The sequence below is a fragment of the Pholis gunnellus genome (assembly GCF_910591455.1).
Source record: "Pholis gunnellus genome assembly, chromosome: 18".
Lineage (NCBI taxonomy): Eukaryota > Metazoa > Chordata > Actinopteri > Perciformes > Pholidae > Pholis > Pholis gunnellus.
The window spans coordinates 2,198,561-2,218,274 of NC_136545.1; the positions used below are offsets into that span (position 1 = coordinate 2,198,561).

General features: G+C 42.0%; 1 protein-coding gene across 4 annotated transcripts; it reads right to left on the reverse strand.

The window, feature by feature from the left end:
• Positions 1–877: 877 nt before the first annotated feature.
• dqx1 (DEAQ box RNA-dependent ATPase 1) lies at positions 878–18,818 on the reverse strand. 4 transcript variants are annotated; one of them, XM_079178760.1, is made up of 13 exons: positions 18,779–18,818; positions 18,512–18,668; positions 13,350–13,741; positions 10,978–11,171; positions 8,259–8,712; positions 6,760–7,065; positions 6,347–6,446; positions 5,862–6,020; positions 4,522–4,713; positions 4,163–4,288; positions 3,669–3,859; positions 2,632–2,822; positions 878–1,826 (listed from the first exon to the last, which is right to left on the reverse strand). In XM_079178760.1, the coding sequence occupies exons 3-13, from the start codon at positions 13,689–13,691 to the stop codon at positions 1,619–1,621; spliced, it is 2,463 nt and encodes an 820-aa protein (XP_079034886.1). In that variant the 5' UTR covers positions 13,692–13,741; positions 18,512–18,668; positions 18,779–18,818; the 3' UTR covers positions 878–1,618. The 4 variants fall into 4 exon arrangements, with proteins under 4 accessions (XP_079034886.1, XP_079034887.1, XP_079034889.1 ...); XM_079178761.1 differs by having other exon boundaries at positions 18,525–18,810; XM_079178763.1 differs by having other exon boundaries at positions 6,347–6,413; positions 18,512–18,810.
• Between the last annotated feature and the right edge of the window lie 896 nt (positions 18,819–19,714).

Sequence of the window (19,714 nt, forward strand, 5' to 3'; positions counted from 1 at the left end):
TCATGAAACCTGTGAGGAGAGAAAGCACAACGACTCCGGGGAGAAGCAGATTATCTGTAATCTATATTTCCCAATTTTAAACTGGACAGTAGATTCTGTTCAAAGCTTTCTCCACATTTCTATTGGCCTGACTTTAACAGACTGAGTCTGAAAAGACACAATGACACCTGCTGTTGTAAAGAATTGTGGACACAACACACCAAAGAGGCAGCTCAACGACAGACACAGTGAACATGCTGAAGAGACCAAACCACCTGACTTTGCTGACAGTTAAACGTCTGTGTTTTACTGCTTGTTCTGCTGCCCCCAAGTGAACAAGAAATGAAGGACTTTGTCTAAGCAAACTAGAAATTCTTTCAAACGGGGATTGTCACTGAAGGAGGGGAGGCTTTGCATAAAGATGCGACACCCCCGCTATTCCACCATCGGTCTACTGCTCAGCCTGAGAGGACGGAGGGTCTCTGGAGGGTCTTGTCAAGTCTGAGAAATGAAAGGAAAATAACCCTGATAACGTACTCCGGGTTAGTCAAGTTACACTGTGGGAAATTTGTGATGCAGTGTTTTTAGCTTGCCCCACACTAGAAGCTAAAAGTCAGGATACCTCCGCTCTGCTGCTTCCACCTGATGGAGGAGCCGTGCTACGTTGGTGGAGTACTGTACAGTGCACGAGGCTTGGCCTCTGCTGGGCGGGTTCAGGCAAGATGGCGGTTGAGCTTTACAGAATCTCAACAAAAGAGCAAAGTCCACCCTGAAATGCTTTTGGTTTGAAACGTATCTGAGCTCAGCTCGGATCAAACCAGCAATACTGACAAATACATCCGTATATCGCCAGTCAATACAGTTAACTAACTATAGCAGCTTTAAAGTACAAAATCACTGAGCTGAGATATTTCCAACATGAAAAAACACACTTTTATTTGAAGTATTGAAGTACTGTATTGACAGAAATCCTATTAAATAAGATGTTTCATTACTGACACAAAGATGGAGAGAAAAAGGCAGAATCTAAGCTGGAAACCCAAAACCTTATACAAACAGTATCAAAACGTTGGAAACAGAAGCTCTGTGCGTCACAGCGAGCCCTGAGAAGCATCGGCATAGAGGTCAACCACAACGGTGGCTCTGCTCACTGAAGCAGTGCGTATTGCTTTTAGCTGAAGTCTCTCGTGTCTTAACAAAAATGACACTTTGTTTGATAAGTATTTCATCCACTTCACTTTTTCCAATTTGTGTTGCGCCGCGACACAAATTACAACCCATGTTTGTGTGCCGCTGCACAACGACCCGCAACGAGGAAGTGATGACAGACTATTACTACACGATTTATTTATAGAATAAAAGAAACACAGAAGTCCCTCATTAAATAAAAAACATTCTTAATAAAACTTTGAATTAAGTCAATCCATAGCACAACAAGGAGAAAATGAAGTGGTTTGAATATTTTCCAGAGCCACTGCATATAAGATATATTAACAATACATCACTGTACTTTAGTGTTTTCCAGTAAAGCTCCATTTGAAATCACACATCAAAATGATTAAACCTTAATTTATACAAAGTACCAAATCTCAGATCAAACTATAAAGTGACAGCCGTGTGTTTAGTGTCTTCTTCCGTCTCATTGGACGACACAGAGCTCAGTGCTGGACTGACTGTGAGTCTCTGCTGTCCCGTCTGCGTCTCTGCGAGTCCTGCTGTGCTCGTCTGAGCCCTGGTCCGGCTCGTATGAAGGGGGCTCCAGACTCTGCCTCAGCTCCATGAGCAGCTCTTTGCCGTCACTTGACGGCAGGTTTCCCAGGTAGTACTGAGGGGCCAACTCCACAAGCCTACAGCAGAGAGGTGTTTCATTAAGCTGGCCTGTTACTGACAGCATCACCATCATGAGTCCTCAGAGGCTGCAATGATCACTTCAACATTTCAGAAAATACACATATTGGCTTTCTTTGAGGTTCAAAGTTCAGAAATGCTCTCAGCTCCTTAAGATTCCCCTTAAACCAACACACGGCTTGACCCAGTCTAAATTTCATGAATTAATTACGTCTCAAATGAATAATATTTGTTGACCAACTATTTTTCTTGACTGAAGTAGAAAGTAACCTTTGAAAACCAGAATTATGATTAAATGCATTCTATGTTTCTTCAACGAATAAAAAGGTAAGAACAATGTGACGAACTGAACTAGACTAATGACCTGCATGCAGCAGTCCAATGTTTACAGCAAATATCTCTCCTTCAGAGGTGGATTTAGATTCTTCACTGTGGCACTGAAGTTCCTTCATTCAGTAACGTCTCTTTGGGCTATGTTATGTGACGTCACCAGCTCTTAGAAATAAATATACATGTGCTGTGAGTGTTGAACATTAACATCACTGACATGTTTATCGGAGGGAATGAGTACGTTCAACGATTAATATCGCAGCATTATTGAAATCTTCAAAGAAATATGTTCTGAGGTTTTAGCTAGAATTTGCCTTAAATGAACTCTGGCTTGACTTGGTCCCTCTTCATCATAAACAGACTGGAAGAGATGGATGTTTATGGTCTTAACTGTTTGGAGGAAAGCTGAAATAAAAAAAGCTAACACACTCAAATCCGTAACGGTAACTTGCAGAATGTACCGGTTTGACTCACATCTGAGGGTGGACTTCTGAAGCGATGCGGATGCAGTTATCACAGGAGATGGTGAATTCGTGGTACAGGACCCAGCTCGGGGGTTTGGGGCACGGCTGCCGACACAGGTAGGAGGAGAAGGGATGCAGGTGAGCCACGTGGCGGTGAGTTAGCAGGAGGTAGTTACCTGAGCCATCCACATCATGAGCCACCTGAAGACGAGAAGAACACATTTTATCATCCACAACAAAGTAAGAAAATATGGAGTGAAAGGACTGAAAGGTGGAAGGAAGACGTGTTGAGGCAAACCTGTAATACAGTCATAAACACTCGGGAAAGTGTGAGATGAAAAGTAGGGCTAGACCAACACACTGCTTTTCTAATATTAGGCTCCACATTGAAAAAGACAAGAATCACATATTGATTATGTAACTGGTTCTTAAAGGGACAGTTCAGCCCGAAATCAAACAGACATATGGTTCCTCTTACCTGTAGATATCGGCCGTAGAGACGTCTGCCTTCTCTCAAATATAATGAGGCACTCGGCTTTTTATGCTCAAAGCTCCAAAACAAATGCATTTGAAAAACTCAAAAGCAATGTCTCTTTACAGAAATCATGACCCGGTCACTCAAGATAATCCACAGACCTCTCTGTCAGCGCTTTCATCTTTCAACCATAGTTCCAACATGAAAAGGTAAAATATCTATTGACTTTGGGGTGAACAGTCCCTTTAAATGTGTGTTCAGACAGAATTGCAAAGCCACTTTTTTCTCAACACACACACTTAACATCACTGACATGTTTATCGGACGGAATGAGTAAGTTCCCCCCCCACACACACACCAACTGATGTCTGTACAGTCGGTACCCCCTCACCTCTGTGAGGGGGTACGTCAGCATGCCAACGTGTGCTCACAATAACAATGATATAACATTAAAAGGTATAATGTTCAACATGGTCTTTTAGCATGTTAGCCCGCTAACACTTGCTAATTAGCAGTAAACCCAAAGAACAGCTGTCATTAGTTCACTCAGTTTTAGAAAGCAGGGTGTTTACTTTGAGGAAGAAGCCTGAGATGAGAGCGCGCTTGATGTTCGTGCAGTTGTCTTGGCATCCGAACGCAGGAGGAGAAACAGGAAGCTCTATTCGCTGCATCACCTCCAGCAGCTCCGCCCTGATCACCACAGCCAATCGCAAGGCGGCGTGACTGAGGAGGTTTGTCGTGCACCACACCTCATCCTGATTATCTGCAATCACCACACAGAGACCAATCAATAATTCATGGATCTATGCGTTATAAAGCCTCAACAGTCACATCAATGCAGGGTTCTCTCTGTGGTCATGAAGCTAAATACAAAACTCTGTATTCCTTCTGATGCTTAAACACATGACACAGTCCTGTTAAGATAGCATCCAATATTATGTGTCCTGTGATGTAATACATGTCTGAAACACACCCGTCTACATTCAGTTTGTTGATAGGTTCCATGGTCAGTGGGAACCCAGTGACTAACAAAGTGTTGCTGTCATGAAGGCTGAAGGGTACGTACGCTCTATGAAGGTGTTATAAACATGAATGAGAGTCATGTGGTCTCCCTCTGCGTGCATCAGGGGTCGCCAGTGTGTGACAACGGCCTCCTCTCTGCTGGGCTCTGCTGTCACAAAGCAGGAAGGAGCTGACAGAAGACAAAGACCATAAACATCAAGAGTACATAAGTAAATATGTAAGTACTTTTGAAATTGGGCCGTATGCATACAATGCATGTTGATGAATAAATATGCATTATTAACATAGCCATGGCATTTCAGTGAGTCACGGGGCATCATATTTCCTGGAATGTGAGTCGATTATGTCATTTGAATTGTTTTCCAAACAGGATAATTATTCCCTCTTTTTAAAACGTTTTACCTGTGAGCATGGCGGCTATAGTGAGCAGCTCATCCACACAGTCGTACTCGCAGGCAGCGATCAGGGCTTTAGCCAGCGGTGGCTCCAGCGGCAGCTCCGACATTATGATGCCCACCTCTGACAGGTTCCCATCGTCATCCAGTGCTGCCAGGTAGTCCAGGTCCTCCAGAGCCTGCATTAGAGCCTCGGGGGCTGGGAATGAGGCAGACATGGCAGGAAAATAAATATGGAGGAGAGAGTCGTACACGTCAGTGGTGACAGACAGTCGAGACACTAAACTTAAGTCAATGAGCTACAGTTGGGGACTATTTTCAGCACTTCACTTTAAAAAAAAGCTAACCTGAATGCATCTGTACTAAATAACTTCAAGCCCATGTCAAACCTCCCATTTATTAGTTGACAAAATTGTCTTTAGACAACTCTGCAACTTACAAGTAAATAACTTCCAGTGTAGATTTAGGCCCAGCCACAGCACAGAGACATGATAAATCTAGGCACAGACTGGTGAAGCCTCTGCCCTTTACTGCTGCATTTGATATGGTTGACACTGGTTTGGTCTCTCTAACATGCTCCTGAATTGGTAAGAGTCCTACCTTATATTATAATATAACAAACTAACTAGTAGCTCCAAAATGTTCTCCAGTTAAATGAGGAAAAAACTGAAGTCATTGTTTTTGGGGTAAAAACAACAACAAGTAAACAGTCAAAATGAAGTTCAACACCTTGGATTCAGACCTACATTTCAGTCGTCACATTAAATCAATAACTAAATCAGCCTTTTACCAAGGAAGGATCAGAGACTTTATGTGAACACATGATGTGAACACTAAGACAGCGTCAGACAGCTTCAGGGGATCCCTCCCTGTGCCAGGGTTAGAACAAGGTTCACAAAGCCTCAGCAAAGAACTCCAGTGCTCAGGTCACTGCACCGGCTCCCAATTCCTCATAGAATAAACTTCAACATTGTATTGCTAGAATCTATGCCGCTCAAATGTGGAACAAAGAGCTAAGGCTGAGATAGTCCAAGCTAAAGACCTGTTCACCATTGCTTTTAATTCATTTATGTTTCATTGTTTTCATGCAGTGTGCTTCTATTGTTGTTATTCTATATGCTTTTGTTTGCTTGCTTCACGTGTTTCTTATGTAATCAGTGAAGTGTTATTGATTGCCTCTGTGCTGTGTAAATAAATGTGCCTTGCCTTCAGCGGTAGGTCCGGTTACAGTCGGTGTCTCCAGGAACACATTTAGCCATGATGACTCACACTCATAAGGTGAAAACAATAGCAGCACCGCTGTAGCAGCTGCTATTAGGTGTTATTCAAAGTAGTTCATAAATGTACCTGGTCTGTCAAGGAACTTGCACTGTCCCATGTCAGCAATATCGAGCCTCTTAAGCAGCAGCACCAAGTGGCTCAGGTTTTCCTCCACCACCCCTGGACAATGAGCCTCCTCCATCCCATCCTCATACAGAGACTGGGGGTAAAGACGGAGACACAGCCCTAAAGACCAACAAGGAGACTGCATGTAGTAAACAGTCATGAAACAGGAAATGACAATATTTAAACAATTTCATTTGATTTTGTTTCAATTATTTGATCAATAGCTAAACAGTTAACACGTTGATACAGCAGCTGGATGGTGAAGCTGCCTCTAATAAACACTTAATGACATGGGTAAGAGCAAAGCTAAAATCAGAAGCACTTTGCGGGCATGCATCGCTGTCTGCCACGGTGACTTGAGTGAAGTTATTTAGTTCATTAAGTGAAAGTGCACATTGAACTACATCAGCTGGTAATAAGAACAGCAGCAATGACCTTTGACCTACCTGGGAGGTGGCTGTTCACCCTTTCAGTTCTCATGTCGGCCTGGTGTTTGCTGATCGTCCTCAAGACCTGCGAGTTAGCTCGTATTAGTGTGTTGTAAACCTGCAGAATATGGGGGAATGTCAGAACTGGAATTGTCCACATTTACATGATAGTCTGAACGTGCTGATTTTATTTTTACTTTAATCAAATAACTCTTTGTCCCCAGCAATTAGGTTCAAATTAAATATTTAAATTCTTTCCATTCAGTTGAGCTCATTAAAACAAGCTTATATTAACAATACAGGCAACCAATGATCAGAGGAAATACATACAATAGAAACATAAGAGACAAAGACTACTGGGCTTATTTTGCTTAAATAATGTGTCATATAACATAATCATGACATTTTGTCAGGTATGAAAACAAACCTACAGTTTTGAGTTGAAGGCCTGTGTCTATGACATAGCGAATGGCTGGCAGGGAGAAGGAAGCCTCAGCGAGGGTATCGGAGAGGATAACCTTCCTTTTCACCCCCTGACCTCCGGCTCCCAGCACTGAGCCATCCAAGACCTCGGAGCGGTCACTGTCCCTCAGCATTGAATCTTCGGGGCTGGATTCGTAGACCCGCTGGGTCAGCCCACCCAGTCCTGCATGGAGGGGGAGGATCCTGAGAGGACCAAGCTGAGGACTCAGAGCTACACACTCCTTCTCCAGCAGAGCGACACACGCCTCTGTTTCCTACACAGAACAGGGGAGAGAGAATGGAGCCTCAGTTTGAATCCACTCTTTCAAACATCACGCTCAAGTGCTCCACACAAGCTGTGAGGGTTCAGCTCAGCTGACGCAAGGCAACCCTGAAACCTGTTTCTCTGTGCTTGTGTTTGTTGTGTGACTGTACCGTGTGTGTGTGTGTGTGTCACTGAGGATTAACCAGAACAGATCAGTATCATCAGACAGGACTGTGACTTACAGATGTAGCTGTAACACAGGAGCACACAACCGGCTCCGTCTCCAGTGGAAACCAGCATTGACAGCCAGCCGGAGTGCTGATGTTGACATAAAGGGAGTTTAATGTGCATGAGAGAGTTGGATAAACTGTAGGTCAATATGCAGATAGCTTTGCACCTGGATGGAGAACACATGACAGATAAATTGTGGCAGTGTGTGTGTGTGTGTGTGTGTGTGTGTGTGTGTGTGTGTGTGTGTGTGAGAGAGAGAGTGTGCAACACTGGCTTCTCAGGTTGAGGTGTCCTCATTTCACTCCTCTACAAGACAAAGGTGGTGAAACTCTACAGAGCTTTTTCTTTTGTTCAAGATACAAAAAGACTTCACTAGTAACTGGATAGGGTTTCTTCCGATAAACAGACAAAACTATTACTACACTAAGAAATGTGGAGCTCTTCACTAATGAACCAGTAAAAGTGAGACAGGAGCCACAACAACAGGGCCTCTAGATGAAACCCTGGATAACTGCCGCATCATTCAGCTGATTAACGCTGAGGTCATATCAATAGTTCCACATGTTGAACTTTGCCAGAACATTTTCTCCCCCTGAAAATCATTATTGAATTTGCCAAATGTTAATGTTATATTCTTTAACGTTACAATTTTATGAAACACAATTTGTGGTAAAAGCCATTCAATGGATTTGCATTCTGCAATTGTTGCTCTGTACATTACAATACAGTCATTTAGCAGACGCTTTTATCCAAAGCCACTTACAATTCAGATTCTATTACATTTCTACACCGTAGGCACAGCCACGGGAGACATTGTGGGGTTAAGTGTGTTGGACACATTGACATGAGACTAGCGGAGCCGGGGATTGAACTGCTGATCCTCTGATTGAAGGATGACCCTGCTCTCCACTTAGCCACAGTCATATAACCTATATGACTAATGAGGAATATAAAGTATTAGTAGACTTGTACCTGGGCACTGGCCAAAAACACCATCACATCTCCCTCCTCTCCCCTTCGGTGCAGATCCAGCACCATGTGACAGGCAGCAGCCGCCGGTTCCTTCCCTGACGAAAGCTCCCTGTACAGCGTCTCCACCCTGTTCAACTCAGCAGCCGTCCTGTAGCCCTCTACCCCACTCCCCTCCTCCTGGTCTCTGGTAGGGGGTTCTGTGAGCATGCTGTCCAGGGAGAGGTGAGGGACAGATGGTCCCAGGAAGGCGGAGAGGCGAGGCGCCAGCGTCGGGTGAGTCAGGAGAACCACCCGGAAGTTGTCTGGCCTCTGCCGGCAGACGTCACACAGCAGGCCCAGCAGCACGTCGGTGGGCACGGTACGCTCCTGGAGCTCGTCCAACACCACAATGCCATACTGATGCAGTAGAGGGTCTGACATCATTTCCTCTAGCAGGAGGGTGTCACTGACAAACCTGGGGAGAGGAAATGAAAAATGAGATGAGGAAAGAGCCAGTATCCTTCAAACAAATAGAGATTTGAAAGCATTTAGACAGCAGGATGGTCCAGTGGCTCAAACCTCACATCACTAAGAGACGAAGTGACACGCTAAATGGCTGAAAGCTACGACCTTAATGGAAGTACATGTGTTTACATAATCATTCAGAATGCAGGAAAAGGACACAGGGATCAGTTCGCAGTGAATGCACCGCTGTAACTCTTTTACTGCCACCTTGGACAGCAAAGTGCAGGAAACACAGAACAAAGAGTCAAGGTGTGGCTGGAAGGAAAAGACAGAGCACGCAACATTGTTGTAACCCATGAAGGTGTCTACTTTCCCTCTGGGGAGGAGAAGGCCATCACACAAGATACAGATCAGCATTGTGAATGAATGACTCATGTCATGGATTCCCCTACAGTTTGGAAGAGCACATTTTGATATTGATATCTTGTTGAGAAATGTGTTGCACTTGTACTCTGTTTAAGCCCTATTACAGTATCCCCAGGGCACACTGCAGTTTATAAAACCTCCTTCCAGGAAGTTGAGGGTAGTAAACTCTCTCAGAGTTGAACAGAATGATGTAAATTCAACAAGCGCAGATTTGCATTAGCTTGAACATGCATGCATTCACACACCTCCCACGAGTGTCTATGAGAAATGGTTCATGAGTTATGAAAGAGGGTGGGACTTGAGTAAAGGGGGCAGGGCTAATCCACATCCCTGAAACAGGAACTCTCAGCTGAGACTGATGACACCTCCCACAAGAGTCTACAACAAACGCATCATGGGTTTGGCCATGGTACGTGGATCCGTTTACAGGTTACAGGCCTTTCAGAATTCACATTGGTGTCATTGGAGCAGATAGTTGGACTTTCAAATGTTTAAATCTGTTGGATTCCATGGTAACATGTCTACGACCCGGACAAGATTAGCTTTTGATTTATTTCACAAGATTTTGAAGCTCCTCTTCACTCCTAGTGATGACATCACACACTCTGAGCTGCGCAATACACACCCATTATAAACTCAGAAAAGGTCTGAAAAAAGCATAAAACAAACTATGATGAATCATGAGTTGAATCATACCCAAATAGTTAAAAGTATTGTTTAAAGTTAAAATGGTCTTTGTAGCTCAAAGTATGCAGAAGCAGAAGACTTTCAAAGTTGAGGAGGTTTGTGAGGATTTGCTCCATAGAGAATCATATATATATATATATATATATATATATATATATATATATATATATATATATATTTATTTTTAAAGCTTAATATTTCAAAAAGCTTAAGAGGTAGCCGGCATGTCCTTAAAGCGCTGAATATTTTGATAGTTGAACGTCTTTTGTAGCTGAAAGTATGCAGAAGAAGAAATTGTTGGAAGAATAAAGATGATAACAATACATTTGTGTTGGAATGCTGATGTGGAGCCAGCCTCGTGTACACAAAGGTTAGACTGAGGGTGTCATAAGCACAGTGATCAATAAAAACAACACGACTGATGTGCAGATAAGCACAGAGGCTCACTTCGGTCTGATGCTGGTTGCACAAAATGTAGCCGGCAGACCTGCCGTGAGTAAATGTGGCTTGACCGCGCTCAACATCCCTCCACTTAGAATTTGGGCCTCAAAATTCATATTGTTTCTCTGAATGGCCACTCCTGGAATCTGTAGAAAAACCACCAATCAGAGCAAAGGACTCTCTAACACAGCTGTCAATCACAGCTTGTGAGGCTCATGAACTCCGATCAAACTGTCAAACTAGGCAGCGATGATGAAACATGAATCAAGTTTCTCTTTCTTTTTAAGAAACAGATTTTGTTTTGCTGTAAAATTAGAAAGTTTGTGACCGAGCCGCAGAGTCAAAACAGTCGAGCCAAAACCAAGCATCATCTACCGGTCGAAGCAGACTTTCTCATTTTAAAATAAACAGTGACGAAAATATGTTTATGACAACATTTGAGAAATGCAGTAACAGAATATTGATTTATATTTGATCAGCACTGCTTGTTTTGACAGTTTGATCGGAGGCCACGAGCTGCGTTGGACGCTGCACAGCTCTGATTGGTTCTTTTCCTTCGGCCGAGGTGGAATTTTGCAGATAGCTCTGTTACCTCGACTGTGAATGATTAAACGGGGGGAAATGGATTTCCATTTTGTTATAGCTGTATCAGTGCAACTGAAAATGAGAGTCAAGACCCAACACTTGGGGAAATGATAAGATGTTATCCATGCAGCCTAACCTGAGCAGGGTGTCGGTTGTACAGCTGTCATCATGAGACACCCTGTAGCCCACCTCCAGACCCAGACTGAGGTCCATCTCATCAGCCACGCGAAGGGCCAGACTCACCGCCGTCACCGAAGAGGGCTGGGAACAACACACCAGGCCCTGAGAAAATTCATAGGACAAAGCATACTCCACACACCACTGTGGCACCTGCAGGGAGAAGAAAAGAAAGACTGAGGTCAACAAGACAAGGAAGTGCTAATATAACGCTGGGGACAGTGATTACACATAGTTTTACTCAGTGTTTTAGAAGCACACCCACTTTAAAAAGAAGTACTTGAACATGAAGGTGGAGCGACTGAGACTAAGTCTTTATACAGTGGATGGACCATCCATCTAACCAATTACAAGTAGTCCTCATTAAATGATTGTTTCTCCCAACAACCTGAGAAACACGGACTAATATCATCTTTGTGAAGTTGTTATGGCCGACACCTTAGCATACGGTTATCTATTGATACATCCAGCCGACACAAAGCAACATTAGCATTCATTTGGGGTTGTGTTTGTGTCCACGCGATGCATGTAGAGACAATATTCACTCTCTTTCTGTTTCGGCTTCCAGAAACTCCTGAGGAAAACATCTCAAATATTACATTTGGATTACACTTTGAGTAGTACCAGTCGTTGTAATTCAACCCTGAGTGAGAGGAAAGGTAGACAACAGTAAGAGTAAGGTCAAAGTGACAGTGTCACCACATTGGTAAAGACGTTGTGTTTTGTCCTGGCAGCAGCATTAACAGTGCAGACAGAGAGGAAGGAGGTGGAAATAAGTGTTCAGGGTAGTTTTGATGAGAAACTTGAATAAATCCAGACGTTTGAAGGAGATGTTTTCTCAACAACATAAATAGATATTAGAGATGAACTATGAGCTGTTAACACTAGCTCTAAGCAGATTATAATACATCATTAAAACTACTAATGACATGATTTGATTTAATCAATGAAATCTTTTATTTCATTATCATTTGAATTGTGTTTATGAAGAAACAAAGACACTATAAATGACTATAACAAAGTAAAAGTGTAACATTTAGAATGTTTGATGGTTTACTGACTTCAGAGCGGTTAAATGTGATAAAAATATCAATATAGTCTGGAGCCTTGTAGACCAGAGTTTTATGATCCGTTGCATCACTAGTTAGTAACAATAATGTAAAGTCGTTCTCTGTGGGGTGTAAGCCTAACCCTCGCTCCTCTTTCTGTGCCCAACGCTATAGAAAAGAGATGGAACATGAAGCCATTATTGCTATAATAACCTGCTTATTCTTCTACTGTGATTTTGTTAGCTTTTTGTGGCACAGACTCAATTAATCCTCAATATGACCAAACTGTATAGCAGCCAAGACAGCTTCACACAATGCCACGTAAGGACACGAGCAAATGAAGGAAACCTCCCCATCACTCTGACAACACACAGCAGTAGAAGGAAACACACATCTCTAAGAGATTCAACTCAAACTGATTAATGGTTCCAACCATTGACGTTGGAAAATGATTCCAACATCACTGGATATATTGTGTATGTGCATTGTAAATGTATAAGTATATTTACTCAAGTACTGCACTTAAGTACAGTTCTGAGGTATTTGTACTTCACTTGAGTATTTCCATTTTGTGCTGCTCAACACTTTTCCTCCACTTAACTTATTACTCCTTTACGTTTATATAAGTACAATACAGGTATTGTTACAGGTGACTTTGTAGATTAAGATTTTACATATAAAACATGTGATCAGTTTAAAAATAGGATGCACTTTTTACATAAGTAAAGGATTTGAATACGTCTTTCACCACTGTTGGCTATATAACTAGCATTAGCCTATTGTTGATTGTTTAGTGCGTTTGTCTTTATATCACACATATGTTGTTGAATTGCAGAATGGGATTCAATGTGAATGTGCTTGAGTTTTATCTGTGTGTCAAAGTGGTGAGAGAGCGGTTACCTTCATTCAAGTGTGCAGTGCATTGAGCTCAAAGTGTGTCTGCAGAACAGCAAATTAAACGTTGGTGAGATTTAAAGTTCTCATGTAGCTGCTCATGTTAACAGACACTGATGCATTTAAGATCTTTGGCTTATGGTGTTGCATGACAAATAGCTTTGTCAAGAAATGACAATCGTTCTTAGTAAAGTAAGAATGACTTTCTCCCTCATAACAGTGTTGAGGAAATATTACAGTGGTATCAAAAACATGGCTAAGCAGTAGCATAACGATGGTGAATGAGATGCTGTCTAACAACAGAACAGGTTCATGTTAAGAGTTTGAGCTGAATAAATCTAGGTGAGCCCATACACTACATGTGATGTCCCTGCTGGATCCTGGTTACCTGGGTGCTTTTCCCAGCTCCACTCGATGCACTGAGCAGCAGCATGTTGTGGCTCTCCAGGTGTTCCAGCAGACTCTGCCTGAGCCTCCAGATGGGAAACTGCCGCCTCTCTTCCAGCAGGGCGTAGTAGCGCGAAGAAAAAGGCAAACCATCATAAGGGTTCACTTCTAGGTCTCCGAGCCCATCCTCCTCCCCTCCTCCTCCTCTTCCTCCATCACCTTCATCGTCTAAATCCCCAGACAGGAGGGAAGACATGGACAGGGAGTCCAGGGCAGCAGAGGGCCGCACTCGGGACCCAGGGGACAGGGAGGCGGCTGGGGGCTCTGCTGGTGGCGATGACATTGCCAGCAGGGGTGGGTGAGGGACTGGTTCACAGAGAGGCCTGAGATCACCTGCAGAGGGACAAAAACAAAAGAAGCAAAGGAGGGAGTCAGGAGGTGACGCTCTAACGTCCGTTAGAAACAACATGGATGCCACTTGTGTTTTCCCCTTTCCCTTTAACAGGCCCTTCATAGGAAGCTGTAGCATGTTTGGTATCTAAGTGTGGAATGCTTGACTCCACCCAGATGCCACAGAGCATGTGTGTGTGTGTGTGTGTGTGTGTGTGTGTGTATATATGTGTTGGACAACTGCAACAGACAACCTACAACCTGTCTGCTGTGCTGGTTTATTCATGTTTGGGGGAGCAGATGTAAACAGAGGTACAGGCTTCTACCGTATTACTGGTCCATCAGCTAGAGGTGTGAAACATGTGATTTAATACCAGCATATAGACATATTTTGTTACATAGCGGGTTTATAATAAAAACAGGTACGTCATCACAAGGAAATCTATTATGCCATGAGGCAAATATTCTCATTGATTTGCATAGTGACCTGCTAGAGTCAAAGATGTCAAAGGGACAGATACATTGGCTGAAAAGGTGTCATTTATATTGAGCTGCAATAGTTAGTCTTTTAGTCATTAGACAGATTATTCATCAGTAACTATTTTGGCAATCAATTCATCATTTATTCAAGCTATTTGACAAATAACAATGCCAAACATTTCCTAGTTCCAACTTCTTATTCAGAGTTGTTGCTGTTTTTCTTGTTTTCTGTCTTATGTGACTGTAAATATGTTTGTGTTTTGGACTGTTGGTCGGACAGAACAAGCTATTTGAAAACATCAAAGAGTGAAGGACTTGAGTCACTATTTGGATCCACGATGAACAATAGATTTATGTAATCTCACTGTGTGTCATCCTTCCAATTAACAAAGAGCAAGTCAAAGAGAAGAATGATGGGACTGACAGGAACATGGTCATGTCATGTGATCCATAACGTGAGCTACAGATAGCAGTAGAAAGGATTCTATTGGTTAAAGATTCATTACAAGAACAAATTGAATCAAGTAAACAAGCATAAATCTCAAAACGGGGGCCGTGGGCTCTGGAAACCTTTTTCACTATTTTGGACATTTCCTAAACCCACCAATGAATCAATGGACATTGGAACATAAAGAGCAAAAGAACTGATCATTGAAACAACCTTTGTCTTGACACTGAACATAAAAGCACTCTGAAAGCCTGAAGAACTTTACTCTGATTACTTTTGACCTGTTCCGCTCATTCATTCAACAACCTGGAGAATACATTTGAATGCAACAGAGCAGAAGGATTTTATGACCTCATCAATTAATAAAGGAGGAAACGAGAGGTTTGATAGAACGCAGCAGGAGATAAGCAGAGGAGCAGTTCAGAGACTGGATGTAGCTGCTGGACAAAGGTCATCTGAAACCTTTCTGACCCACAACTGTCAACCAATGAAAGTTGCCAAAGCCTGCTCAGAGTTTTACACTTTACTTATTCTTGGCTCATCATCCTATTCTCATTTTTATTCATTTACATTAGAATTTTGGAAGTAAAGTTTTTGAAAAAGTTGTACAGAGCAAAGTATCATTTTGGGATGTGTAAAATCAAAGTCCAGGTATTGTAAATACTGTAATGTGTGACTGAGATGTGTCAGACTCCTTCATCCCAGCAGCCTCACTGGTCATACCGTTGCAATCTTTAATCTGAAATCTGATGTTTTATTGTCGACTGTATTCTGCTTCTAGAATGCTTGTGTTTCAACACCACTTCATATTTGACAACTTTGATTTCTTTTGTCAAATTAAAAAGTTTTTTTTGGAGAAAAACCTGTTAAGCATTGACAAAGTATCGCTTTGGTATCCGGAAATAAAACTTGTGAGTGTATCGGCACAGTATCTCCTACCTTCAAACCAAAGCCATCAGTAATAGCAGGATGAGTCCTAAAACACAGAGAGTCATTGTGTTTCTTGAATGTGTTTGTGGTGAGCTGTCTGACATTAGGTCTGTGGTGACACAAGCTGAACTGATTCTATAGTTTAGTTCTCTGATATAAAATAGGTCAGTGAACACCCCTCTGGTGAATTTAGAAGCTTTTAGGTGACTTAGAACAGTGTCTGAATGAGACGACTAAACGTCCTCACTAGAACACTATCCTCCTTCAGCTTAGTGGTGAAGACGTGAAGCCATGTGACCCAGGTGGAGTTCCTTCATAACGTTAGCGTTTTACTTTATGTTCATTTGTGAAGATTATCTCGATGAACAAAACTTGTATTAAACTTGAGTTCCTCGTGGATCCAAAATCGAATGGAAAGAGCCGATTGGCTTTTTGTCGTGGTAACCAGTGTGATGCTGACTTCTGGGTTTGCCTACAAAGAGACATCATCCCTGCAGCACTGTATGATGAAGACCAAGAAGCTGCAGTGAAGCATGCAGGTTTAAGTCCCATTGTGAATAGCAGAGTATTAAATTGATCACACTTGGGTAATTACAAATAACAGTCTAACAGCAGTTCTGGTCCCTCTTAACAATGTACAGACACATAGCAGAGACATATATATATATATATATATATATAGTAATCTCAAACAAAACTCATCTGTACAGTAAAGATTAAGAAAATATGACTAATGTTAGGAGAGAATATAGACATATCCAGAATGTACTGACCGTTGCAGTATAACTGATATAACTACGGATCTGATTCAACGGGTGAGGTCAAAATAAGAGAGGAAAAGGTTCAAAGGTCAAAGGGAGAACATCCCATTGAAAACCAGTCAAATGGGCTTAAAGGGAATATCTGTGAATTTATGGTTAAGAGACAGAATATTTTATTCAATATCATATAACATTAAAAAAGCAGCTATATGAAATAAATCAATATCTGGTGCACTAACAAAGTCAAATTGACCATGCAGAGAAGTAATTATACTCATTTACATCCACCACAGTGTCCCCTTTAAAGCTAGGGCTGGTTATGTTGAGTACACTACATCTTTGAAATCGTTCACCCTAAAAACTCAGCCCAGTGTTGCCAACTCTGTCCCAAAGAAAGTAGTGAGCAGCACCAGATCCAAAAGACACTAAATCTGGTGAGAAAGTCTCAAAGGGGTCAACACTGACAGCCTGTCTCTCCAGACCTCCCTCTGAACACCCTCCCCCCAAATGAGCATGATGAACCCACAGGGTGGCTATGAGTGTGATGATTGGACGGCCTGATTACAGTCCTGTGACAGCCAGCTACTGTTTGGATACAGCATGTGGTCTGTTTGCTAGCATGCTAAAGCTCAAATTTTTATTTAAAAATAAACAATATTTCTAATTCAAGTAATATAATAGAAATCTATTTCTATAAGTAATGTGTTCTAACATTTGTCTTATTTAAAACACTAATCATTTCGCACTTGCCAGGAGTAGAAATGTGCAAAAACAAAGTAGTCATCTGATGATCAGCAGGCACGTCACACACCTGCTGCCATAACTCTAGATTGACAAATCTGATTGACTTAAAAAGTGTAATTAATGTAATAAGCTGCTTCGTTGGACTCAGAAGACAGTGGGCTTATATGGGGACATTTAGCCATGCTTAGACAAACACACATGTGCAGCACATCTGGAAGGTTGTGTGCACCATGGAGCAGGGTTTCTTCAAGGATCTCTCTGTACCTTTACTTCACTTTCTAAAACCCTGACAGTCTCCAGGCTCCTTCCGCTGAGAGCACTTCCCTAGCATGATGCTACGACCACCATGAGTCACTCTACAGATTAGCTTGGTGATGAACTTCAGCTGGTTTCCACATGTCTTTCATTCATGCACAGCTTTTGTCTTCACTATATAAAGGCCTGATTGGAGGGCGTCAAATAATGATTCATTTCATCATACATTTGTAAAAAAATGTAAAAACATGTCCAGTACAATTCTCTATCTAACTGTCCAAAACCCAAAGATATTCAGTTTATTATCATAGAAACTAGGAAATGCAGCAAGTATTCACATTTCAGAGGCTGAGACCGGAGCTTGTGCTTAACAAATAACATGAATCTGCTTTGCTCGCTATTGCCGATTACATCACTGCTTTTGTTATTTTTTTATTCTACTATATCCATAAGCGTGTTGGAACTCTGTAATGTTGTTCAGTACACATGACGTCTATCACTTCATCCTGATAGAGGATCCTCCTCTGTTGCTCTCTGAGGTCTCTTCCTCTGTTCTCCTGTTAAAGGGTTTTTGGGGAGTTCTTCCTGTTCTGATGTGAGGGTCCCGGGACAGAGGATGTCTCGTGTGTACAGACTGTAAAGCCCTCTGAGGAGAATGTGTGAGCCTCAAAGCATCAGTGATGTTTTATACCACTCCTCGGATAGTAGGCTGTACAGTCGGCCTGCCTTTGCCAAGCTCACAATGTACAGTTGTTGTGACTGGGAGTATTTTGTGCCCTTGCTTTGTCTGGGAGAAGGAATATGAAGAGAAGGGGATTCATTTCTCCAATTTGATTCAGCCATGGGTGGAGCCATCATTTGTTTAGTACAGGTCGCTATAGACAAACAAAAGGATGGCGTGAAAGCCAACAGCTGGCTGTTTATTGTACAATACTAATGATTTCATAACTGGTCGTTCTATAGAGGTGTACATAGAAGCTCGATCATGTTTTTATCTTGTATTACAGCAACTATAACGTTCCTCTCCTCTATTATCTCTTAGTGCTAAGAGCGATGCGTCAGCTGACAGTCACACAGCCGTGAAAAACAACGCGGAAACAAACAGACACGACAGAGTACAGACATACTGTGTCGTTGGGTGGACCCGTGTCTTACCTGAGAAACATACCGGCAAAGAGGTGAAGAAACCAGCAGGAACAGTCCGCCCTCAGCCCACTGTTGTTGTGTCACTTCACTCCTGTCCTGTGTTTAGTGTGGCTCACAAACCGCCTTCACATAACGTTACCAGAGAGCCGAACGGGTGGACAATAACCTGGAAAGGTGAACAATGGGCGAGAATCGTTCACAATCTCTCTCTGAGAATGTTTACCGGCCCTGGCTGTTTCCTGACAGCCGCACAATAATAAAAGACGAAGGTGTTACCTGGCTGCGCTAGCTAGCAGTCGCCATGTTTGGCTGTGTAGCTGTCAAACCTCGTGCTACATTCAGGGATCCTTGGAAAACACAGTGTGATTTTAGGATCTATGTCAATGGTTAGACCTGAACAGATGCTCTACATTTTCTTTCCCCCCAAACATGTATTACACCTTTTATCTAATATTTTTAAGAAATCTGTGCATTTATGTATATTTTCCACAATTCAGACACTTGTTTGTATTGGAAATAAATAAATTAAAGTATCCTTACAACACTTAAAGTTTAATTATTTGTAATAACAATCTAAAGTAAAGGGTTGCTATGATCTTCAGCTAACTGTGAATGCATCTCGGACATGGTGGTGTACAGAACATGTCAGTACGAAACCTACAGTCTACAAATAGTGAGATATGGCGCCACCACAAGGCTAGACCATAGACGTACAATTTATCCAATAAAGTATGTCATAAATAATATAAAATGTATTATTCAACGGCTATATTCTGATCATTTGAATTGACTGACACCAAAACCATCAAGTTTCAAGTTATCAGTAGTTTGATGAATTGATCTCAGACACATCTTTCTTGTCAATAATTAACACATTCATCATACTCAGCAATCATCCTTTAAATCAGTAGGCCTACTTTTCTCCAAATCACTTCCTCACATTAGTGCACATTTACAGAGACTTGCTTTTAAAACATTGTTATCACATTATTTACAGTATAATTGACACGGCAGGGTAAACACAATACTTTTAGAGGCACTTCATACTTTTGCTCCACTACATTTTAAACTGCAAATGCATTAATAATCTCAATACTACTTTTAACAAGACTGTCCACAAATGGTACTTTGTATTGAATCCTGCTGAAGTGCTGCTGTTCAGAGCAACCAGAACTCATTCTGCTGCATATGTATTTGTATATGGATATGATA